Genomic DNA, 10969 nt, shown 5'->3' with positions numbered 1-10969 from the left:
GCACAATCAACATCCGATTTGTTGTTGTTCATTTGTGAGATGTTTCTTCACAGTTTGTGAACATTTTCAGTAACAATAAAGTTCAGACAAGTAAGTGTCTCAATACAAAATGTTACAAACCCTTAAAACCAATAATTTTGCTAAGTCTTACGATATCTGGAGAGGGGGTACAACCAGGACAGAACAGTTGGAACATGTCCAGGAGAGGTGAAACGAACGCACCCCAAGTGTGAAATTTGTCGTGACGTAGGCATTGTTGTGCTTCGAGCGACATCTACCGGTGACATCAGAATACTAACTTTCAAAATTATTTCAAGCAATTGGGACATGGGGATTCCCATGGTATTTATCGATATAAAACCTGCTTTTTCACTCCATTTGATAAAAACGTGATCTAAGTGTGTTACAGGTTTGTAGATTAATCAAATTATAATTTATTTTCGCTGGATGGAACTAGGGTGTGCGGCTTTAAAAGCCCATAAAAGTTTACTGAGAGAGCCCTTTTATCTCTTTGCTCACCCCACCCACTCGGAAATTAGAATTAATGGTTCGGCGACACTTATTGGAGTGCCTCGTGGTCATATCTTGTCCAAAACAAGTACAGCACAGTAAAAAATATTTGGCAACCGGGACGGAGGGGGGGGGGGGGGGGGGGGGGGGGGGGGGCGTGTATTTGCCCCCATTCGAGGAAGAAAATGTATGTGTTTTGACATTCTCTATATAAATAAGGTTGAAAATCTGGCTTGTGCCACCCACTGAAGGTTGTGCCCCCACTCCCTCACTAGATATTGTGCCCCTCGCCCCACTTTAGATATCGTTCCTACGGGCCTGATTTTATATGGTTTGCTATAAGCCTACATGTATGGAAACCCATAATGACTAAGCCACAAGAGTCAATACAAACAGTACATGCAGGATGTATCATTATAAAGCAATTTGAATTACACATGTATTTCCATTTCATTTGTAGGTCTAGGTCTAGATGTCTACATGCATTTTATTAAAACAAAATATTCTTGTCTCCGTCGTTTTTCTTTGTTTAGTGTGTTGTTGCTCTCTCTCTCTCTCTCTCTCTCTCTCTCTCTCTCTCTCTCTCTCTCTCTCTCTCTCTCTCTCTCTCTCTCTCTCTCTCTCTCTCTCTCTCTCTCTCTCTCTCTCTCTCTCTCTCTCTCTCTCTCTCTCTCTCTCTCTCTCTTCTATCTGTATAATATGTAGGTCTGTATTAACCTATGTTTTAAGCATGCTTTTTTGACACAGTCCAGTTGTTTCGACTGCCACCAAAGGATAGAGAGTATAGGCCTAATGCTTTATGTACTGAACGAGTGGCAGAGGACCAGCAAATATAATAGTAATGTACTGAAGGAGTAGGACGTAGCGGTCGGTCTAGGATCAATCCCCGTCGGTGGGCCCACTGGGCTATTTCTTGTTCCAGCCAGTGCACCGTGACTGGTATATCAAATGCCGTGGTATGTGTCATGCTGCCTGTGGGATGGTACATATAAAAGGTTCCTTGCTGCTAATGACGACAAAATTACCAAATGTTTGACATCCAATAGCCGATTATTAATAAATCAATGGTGTCATTAAGCAAAACAAACTTTAAATTTTAGTATGTATCAAAAAACACGATTAATGGACTATTGGAAGATGTTGAAACACAGTTATGTGATAAAGAGGCGGATGCAGGATATTTTTTTAGGGAGTGGGTGCAAAAAATAAAGTATCTACAATATTTTAAAGTATACTAACATGCACTATGTATAACTGTTCTGGGATATGTGATTTCATATTTTCTTACATAAAAAAAAATATATTTTGTGCCCTTGATCTGTTTTTGCAACTTTGGTCTCGGAAAGAAATAATATAGAGAAGCAATATTCGGCATTTAACCTCCCGCTTGCGGTAACATGAAAAGTCAAAACATATATATCGACCTCCACCTTTACAGCGTGCAATTTATGGGCAAAATGATTACTCTGTCTTTTTCTGATCAAGTGATGGAAGAATGCAATCTCGTGTTATTGATATTCTGTAAAACTGCGTTCACGAAAGACACAAAACGAAAATGAAATGTCGAGGCTAACTAGATTCACGTGTTTAGTGGGTCTCTTTTTAAAGACACTCTTTCGCCTTTCTAGAATTTAATATCTTTGATTAGTGTAAAACGCAGATTTACTCAATTCGTGTGTTCAACAGAGCCCGTCTCAAGTGCTCTAACTCAATAAATCGTTTGTATCATAGATTAGTGGGTCGTCATAAAGTCCCAAAGTTTATTTGTATACGTTCTATATTTAATTAAGAATGAAATTATTAATTACATGCAACGAAGCATAACTGTTGGCATAGGCAGGATTTTAAATTGGTGGCCAAGGAACGTGTGCAGAAAATTGTGCAGTGGGTGTAGATTGTGGCAAGGACGAAGTAGGTGCGCTAATTGGAGTGACGCACCTACTACTCATGGTCCCCCGGAAATACATTGAAAAATGAAAATTCGCTTGGGGCGAGGAAGGGGGTCTACCTCCACCACCACCCCTGCACTTACGCCTAGGGCCACCAACATTCTATGACGGACAGATATAAAAGGTGGTCGGGAAAAAAAAGAGGTGAGACTGGAGGCTATGTGTATGCACACACCCTATGAAACAAGAAAAACAATACGACAACAAAACACTAAAAATATATATATATTTTTTTTTTTTAAACAAACAAAAAACGTGTTACGGACGATCTAGTATATCCTTCTATACTTAAATATTGATGTATATCCGATATGGTGCCTTTAAAAAAAATGTTTCAATATTTGACAAAATTGAATTATTCGGAGATACGTACACATATAGCTCACGATTATTTTCCATCAATACAACATAATTCTATGTGGGCCTATAATCTGATTGTCTGGGTCGGTTATGATCACGAACTGCATGCTCTATCAAACGCCGCCTTACTAATGAGATTAAACTGTACAGCTGCTCACACAAAAAAAAAGTTATTCCATATAAAAATAGCGAATAATCCAGTTATTTTAATCGGAGGGGACTATATAGGTTTTATCTCCGCCCTTCTGTCTGGCCGACCGTTTGTATGTCGGTCTGTCTGTATGTCTGTCTATCTGTATGTCTGCCTGTCTGTCTCTTTGTTTGCCTGTCCGTCCGTCAGTCCCACATATAGTTTTCCGGATGGGTTTTTTCAAAAGGCCTTAAGATATTGAATTGAAATTTTGTGTATAGTTTTATGATGTACTGTTACAGATAAAGTTCAACTTTTATGATGATGTACCAATTTGTTTGGGGAGGGACGTAGCCCAGTGGTAAAGCGTTCGCTTGATGCGCGGTCGGTCTAGGATCGATCCCCGTCGGTGGACCCATTGGGCTATATCGTTCCAGCGAGTGCTCCACAACTGGTGTAACAGAGACCGTGGTATGTACTATCCTGTCTGTGGGATGGTGCATATAAAAGATCCCTTGCTGCTAATCGAAAAGAGTAGCCCACGAAGTGGCGACAGCGGGTTTCCGACCTCAATATCTGTGTGGTCCTTAACCATATGTCTGACGCCATATAACTGTAAATAAAATGTGTTGAGTGTGTCGTTAAATAAAACATTTCCTTCCTTCTTCCAATTTGTTTTTAAAGAGTTATGGCCCTTGAATTTAGGAGATAACTCAAAATACTTGTTTATTTGGTTGGGTTTTGTTGGGGTTTTTTTTTAAAAACCATGGGCTGATGTATCAAAGGCTGAGGATGTTCATACCTTGTCTGTTGGATGGTGCATATATAGAGAATATTTCATAGGTTTTTGGGGGGTTTTTTTTGGTCAAATATGGTTTATATCTCATGCCAGCAGCAAAATAGTTCCGGCTTTCTTACAGCGAAGATAACACTTTCTACAGTGACAGTAACACATTTTAGAGTGAAATTTTTACTCTAAAATGTATTATCGCCACTGAGTGACTGATAACACTTTTATTTCACTGATATTTTAAGATATTTCACTAAATGTTATATAATAAAAAAGATTCCTTGCTACCAAAGGAAGAATGTAGCGGGTTTCCTCTCTAAGACTATATGTCAAAATTAACAAATGTTTGACACGAATTAGCCGATCATTAATAAATCAATGTGCTTTAGTGGTGTCATTAAATAAAACAAACTTTAACTGTTCCTCTCTTGGTTTCAATGTTCTGCATTGCACAGTGGGCTGTTGTGTATTAATCACCCAATGAAACCGTTCATAATACAGTGTGAGATCTAGTTAAACAAACTTCTCTTTTTTTTCTATCTCTTTTTCTCTTTTTTGTTTGTTTGTACATCTAAACTAATTAAATTAATTTGTTACAATTCAAGAGTCTTCCAGTTTTAAACTTTATATTTTGAAAAAGAGTACATTTTAAAAATAAAAACGGTCTTCGCCATTGCTGCATGCCTTGTGATATGTCAACCGCAAAGAAGGTCACAGTCAAACATATTTGAAGAAAACAGACTTCATATTAAGCATGGTAATGTGTATTAAATGTTATTCTCAACAAGATGTCGCAATTGCCATATGTTAGACACCTAATACAGCCGCTGATTAAACATTGCGCTTGGGTGTTGTTGCACAAACATCCCTTTTCTTTCCACATTAATTCACAATAATAAACACGTTTTAGGGCCGTAGCTAGTGGGGGGTGAAAGGGGGCAGTCCGCCCCAGAAAAGATCCGGAAAAAAATTATAGAAACTTAAAGAAAATTATCTTGTTAACCGTTTAAGGAGTTTTAGACTATTAACTACCCAGTTGCCCCCCCCCCCAACCCCCCCCCCAAAAAAAAAAACAACAACCCAAAAACCCAAAGAACAACAACAACAAAAAACAACAACAAAAACAAAACAAAAAAACAAATCCTATCTACGGCCCTGTGTTTGTTCGAAATGAGTTAATAAGTTCATATATGCAGTGTTCAAATATCTAAAATATGCAAAGTGTAATGTGTTTTTTTTACGTTTGCACTGTAATTTATTTGTTTTCCTTTATACATGATAAAACTACATATACTATATCATCTCAATACCTTCAGGCATTGCCAAAAACAAAAACGTCCGAAAGACAAATTTTGATATCTCCTAAGGTCAAGGGCTATAATTCTGTAAAATAAATTGCATGGTAACTAGCCATGAAAGTCAAACGTGATCTGTAACAGTGCATGCTAAAGCTATACACAAACCTTCAGCTCAATATCTCAAGGTATTATCAAAACAAAAACATCCGGAAAACTATATGTGTGACAGATGGACGGAACAGGCAGACATATATGACGGATATAGGTCGGATATGAACATTATAGTCCACCACCCCCCGGATGGACCGGTAGGTGACTAATAATAATTTGCAGACAAGAAATCATATCGCCGAAAAATGTTCCATCCTAACGTTCAACTTCGTAATAATGGGCGTATCATGGGGTGGCTGTTTTTCTAAACAGTGCTATTAACGAACATTTTAATTTCACATGAAATAACGAAAGTAATGAAAGAGTCGCAGTTATCGTTTGCAAGGTATTGATTGCCGTTGGTACGGATTTCGCAATCTGTTTTCCAGCCATATGCAGATGTAGGGCAATATGTCTGTGTGTCTGCTATCCTACGGAATCAATGAATACGGACAAGTTCATTAAAGAAACCTTGTCCTAAAAAAATATTTTGTTATACGTTTGGTCGAAACTTATATAGTGTCTTGCTAAAAGCAACGCCACACTATACGAGTGCCTTGTACAAGAATTGCCGACTATTACGAGACAAAGATTATGATGTCATCAGTTGCTATGCAATCGGCTATTCTCGTACGAGGCACTCGTGTCGCCTTAAATGGACTTTCTTACATACGCGTTGGTGAGAAGATCATTCGTTATTTTTGATAACACATACCTGTTTACACATGCACGTGTGTTAACAATTTCAAGACATGCGACTGGCTGCTCCTAGGTGGTGATCAGGTCACCAATATCATACATCCAATGAAAAAAACAACACGGTCGAAATCGATTACACTATGACGTATAGTTAATCTGGCAATCATTTGTCTGTGACGCGTAAGTGCAAGGACTGTAAATAACTTTTAGTAGAAAAAGATGCTAAAATGTGCTTAAAAGCTGGGTTTGTTTTAGGATATGTAAGAAATAGAATAATACATTCGTGACCGTTAGATACCTTTTATTTTACAACTTGTTGTTTAAAAATGATCAGTCGCTTTCGCTCGTTAGATTTTAAAATAACTCGTTGTAAGACAAATGATATCTAACGGCCACTCATGTATTATTCTCTATATCTAGAATTTGCTGCAAATGTTAAGATTTTGCCAACTAACTGACTTTTTAACCCCTGTAAGTATATATTATACTTTTTTTGTTGCATAAACTATTAGTGGTTGTATATTAAAATTAATATGGTTCTGATCGTTCTCATGCAGAAATTTACTCATATAAGTATATTTGCGTATGGATTATAAATAGACCCGTGAGCAAAAGTATATTTACTTTGCGTTCACATGTGGCAAATGTAGCAGGTGCAATTTGATATAAGCATAGCTCAGTTTTGTTCAAAACATCAGTTGGTTAATAGGATCCGACATGAACAGTTTACTGCTTGCAAAGAAAAAGAGAGATGTTCAGTATTTTTTAAGTACAAGTCTTCTTTTGGGGTTAACTCAGGAAAAGATAATTTGGATGAGAGAGCGATCTCGTAACTGGTGGCAATACATTGTTAAGGAAACATTTGATAATGATCAGTGGATTGAAAACTTTCGTATGACAAAAGAAACATTCTATTTTCTATGTGAGGAGCTTCGTCCACATTTGTCAAAACTGGTTACAGCAGTGCGAGAACCACTCTGCCTGGACCATAGGGTTGCCATTGCTGTCTATTGGTTGGCCTCTTCTGCGGAATATCGAACTGTGGCAAATCTCTTTGGCGTTGGTAAAACAAGTGTTTGGAAGTGTATTCATGATATCTGCACTGCTCTATCTGATTCTCTGTTATCGAAATATATCGTATTTCCAACCGATACAGCTCTGAAAACCGTTATCGATGGATACGATGAGATTTGGGGTTTTCCGAACTGTGGAGGTGCCATCGATGGTACCCACATTCCAATCATCTGTCCTACCTCGGCACATGGAGATTACCTAAACAGAAAAGGTTGGTATTCAATAATCCTACAGGCAGTTTGTGATCATAGATACATTATAACAGACATAAATGTTGGTTGGCCAGGAAGAGTACATGATGCCAGGGTGTTTGGAAATTCAGAAATATTTTACAGAGGCGAGGTGAATGATTTGTTTCCATAGTGGCTTAGGAAATTTAATTGTGGGGATAAAGAAATCACAATGACTGTTGTCCTTCTAGGTGATGCTGCCTATCCAATGAAGAATTGGTTACTGAAGCCTTATACCAACCAAATGAATCTAACAGTATCACAGAATGTGTTCAATTACAAGCTGAGTAGAGCTAGGATGACAATTGAAAATACGTTCGGGCGTTTAAAAGGTAGATGGAGATGTCTGCAGAAGAGACTGGATGTTGGTGTTGAATTTGCCAGTACCGTAGTCACAGCATGCGCCATTCTTCACAACCTCTGTGAACTACGGAACGGACCGTGCGACTTTGTACAGAGGAGAATGGTGATGAAATGGATGGAATGGATACTGGGGAAGAAGCTCAAGTGAATGCCACAATTCTGAGAAATGATCTAGCAGCATATTTCGTGAATGGCTGAAAATGTACTTTGTATGATGTGATGAGGATGCTATCGGGATGACTGATTTTCTGAGTAGGATTCATTTGTGTTTTAAATAATATACTATATATAAATAACAGACAAAATCAGTTTCTGTGTTATATTTTTATTTTGAAAAACAATTCGCCAAAAAATTCACAACGTTATGGAATTGCAATGGAAATAATGTCATTTACTATAATAATTAAACGGTTCGCTTCTTGTCCAAAGTAACAATAAAATCATGTGTACTCAATGTGGTATTTAAAACATCAGTTTCAATTAAAACACAAATAAAGGAAAATACCACAAAACAATATGCCGACATCTGCGTTTTTTTAAAGGAAGAAAGAAAATGTACTTGTAGCTCTCATTTAAAGTCATGTTTTACTACATTTGATGCAATGATTTACATATTATAATATGATTCTCCTGTATCATCGTAAGAAATATTACACTGCCTACTAGCTGTCATATTATGCGGCGTACTGTAATGTTGAGGCATAGGGACTGGGTTGTGGGTATCATATGAAGTGGACGGGATGTTCTGTTGAAGTACATGTTGCGCATTCATTCTTCCAATTATCATTTTCATCATTCGGTACTGGTGCTCTCGCTCTTCACGTTTCTGTCCCTCTTCCGATTAAAGTCTCTGCTTCTCAATTTCTATTCTCTTCAGTTCGGCAGTTTTCTTGTTCTCTAATGCTAAAAGTGTGGTTTCAAATTTACTGTTGCTGTCTGCAAATGCTGTCATAACAGTTGACAAAGCAATTTCTAAACGTGTTTTCTTAGGCTTTATCTTTGATGATTTGTTTTCTTTCACATGCTGTTTACTCTTTGTTTTACCACTTTCCTTTATTTCTTCGTCCCCTTTCTTCTCTTTTTCGCCATCTGTACTTTCTTCATTTGGTCTGTCATTTATATTACCGTTGACATTATCATTAGCTGTAGAAGCAATGGGTTCTTCGTTATCAGTTTTGCTGTCATCAAGTAGTTCTGTATTGTCTATATTTTTGTCTTCTGTATCATCTAATGTGTCACTTTCTGAATCATCTATGCACGATATTGTTCTCTTTCTGTTCATGCTCTCTATTAATTTCACTGGCAACGATGCAGGACGGTGACCTAAAATGTCATTCAGTTTTGTATAAAACTTACAGAAATTTCTTCCGTTACCACTAATTTTCAGATTTTTCTTGCATTCCCTGAATGACCTTTTCAATGTGTGCATTTTAATTTTGCACTGTAAATTAGATTTATTATATCCAAATTTGTTCATCTCACTAGATAGCATTTGATAAATTGAGACATTGGTTTTTTTTTGATCATCTAATTGGTTTTCTACATCATTTTCCTGCCACAGGTTGAGTAAACATTCAGTTTCCTCGTCTGTCCACGATGAACCGCGTGTACCCTTTGCCTTCTTAGCCATTATCAATAAAGAAATTATGCAGTTTTAAAAATCAATGCCGACTTAACTACTAGACAGTACTGGTCACGTGATGTCTGGCTGCTAGTGTCAGAAATGTCAAGATATGAGTCTGGTGAAATGGATTGAAATTGTCACGCCGGACGGGTGTGAAATCTGCATTTACTTTTTAACTCATATCAGCAAATAACAAATCTGTTCTCATGGCAAGATTTGCGTATCTAGTAAATTTAGTTATACGCAAATATACTTTTGCATGACCTCTGCTGGTCGTGCAAATAAAATACATGAGTAAATATAAACCCGTAAGCAAATGCGTTCTCATGACAGGTATACTCACCGTAAGTATATTTACTTACGGGTTTATATATACTCACGTAAGTAAACGACGGCATGAGAACAGGGCTTTAGTGTTTGTAATAGTTAAACTTCATTGTATTTCCTATTATTTGTTCGTACGTATGCAAACTAATTTGGAGACCAAATCTAATTTGGGCTACTCACAATATCAAATAAACAAACTAATATTCTAATGAATAAAATATATTTAAAATTTAATTTTAGACATTACATTATTTTTTTATTAGTCGCAAACATCTTACAATGCAGCAAACACAGGGTAGTCCCTTTAATGGTGTTGATTTATTTACGTCAAGTTGGATCGTATTTGTCCTGATGTATACAGACGCTGAAGACAAGGTGAATTTTTCTTTCTTTCTTCCTTTCTTTTTCAAACTTCGACTTCGATCCAAGGCACAACATATTCTCTCCCCACCCCTAACCACCCCCCCCCCCCCGCCAAAAAAAAAAAAAAAAAAAAAAGAAGAAGAAAAAAAGTTCATCGTTTGAAACAGGAGAGGAGAGGGCGAAAACACGTCAGCTCACGCCTGGCAGGAACCAATTCTTCAGCCAAAGATTTACACGTGTAAGCAATTTCGTCTGAAGTTCAGCGCGTACAGCTCTCCAAAAGCTACCTGTAGACTAGCGAGTCTTTACCATTTCAGAGGTTAAAACGGGAAACCAGTAATCCGACACTCAGTTGTGTTAACATACCTACCTACCTGTGTTTTCAAGGCTATGCAATCTGTCAGTATCAACATTCAGTTTCCCCGTGAAATACACGGAGTTGGAGTAAGAACTGTAGTAAGATAATCATTCTTTTGATGTCTCCCTGTATAACATGGAGCCGTCAAATCAGGGTTGGGGATCAGAGGGGTGGGGGGAGGGGGCGGGCGGGTTGGAGATCGGAAGGGGTGGGGGTGGGCGGAGGAGTAATGAGTGACAGTCTAAACTACTTTCACTATACTGCGGTTTTAAGAGGGTTATTTAAATGCGCCATCTATATGATTTGAAACATTTTAAGAGACCCAACCATAATATCTATATTATCTTAGCCCGAGTACTCTGACTGTAAGAGAGCTAGACGGCAATTTGGACATAAATACGCTGTAATGAGAGCGTATTTATGTCCAAATGTCCGTCTAGCTCTCTTACAGTCAGAGTACTGAGCACTCGGGCTACATTTATCTGTCCACATATCTGTCTGTCTGTCTATTTACTTATCTACACTACACTATCCAGACTTGGTTTGTAATTTTCATCGATAGATGTAGATAGATGTATAACAACGTTTATCTTTTAAACAACTATTTCTCTTTTGTAAGTACTTTTGTTATTTCATCAAATATTTGATCAACAGCAATATGAAAATGCAACAGTTAAATTAAAACACAGTGTAAAGAACTGCACAGAACGACCACCTGTCAAATCATAATGGCCACATGTTGGG

At 37.6% G+C, this 10969-nt stretch overlaps 1 protein-coding gene across 1 annotated transcript; it reads right to left on the bottom strand.

The window, feature by feature from the left end:
* Positions 1 to 8322: 8322 nt before the first annotated feature.
* On the bottom strand, positions 8323 to 9671 carry LOC121382680 (DNA ligase 1-like). Its single transcript, XM_041512214.1, has one exon. It carries the CDS (start codon positions 9181 to 9183, stop codon positions 8395 to 8397), a length of 789 nt encoding a protein of 262 aa, XP_041368148.1. The 5' UTR covers positions 9184 to 9671; the 3' UTR covers positions 8323 to 8394.
* Positions 9672 to 10969: the final 1298 nt, after the last annotated feature.

Source organism: Gigantopelta aegis, chromosome 10 (genome assembly GCF_016097555.1).
Source record: "Gigantopelta aegis isolate Gae_Host chromosome 10, Gae_host_genome, whole genome shotgun sequence".
Taxonomy (NCBI): domain Eukaryota; kingdom Metazoa; phylum Mollusca; class Gastropoda; order Neomphalida; family Peltospiridae; genus Gigantopelta; species Gigantopelta aegis.
This window is presented reverse-complemented; position numbering and strand designations above follow the sequence as displayed.

Coding starts and splice junctions, on each gene's coding strand:
- LOC121382680 (XM_041512214.1), bottom strand. CDS start 9,183: ATGGCTAAGAAGGCAAAGGGTACACGCGGTTCATCGTGGACAGACGAG.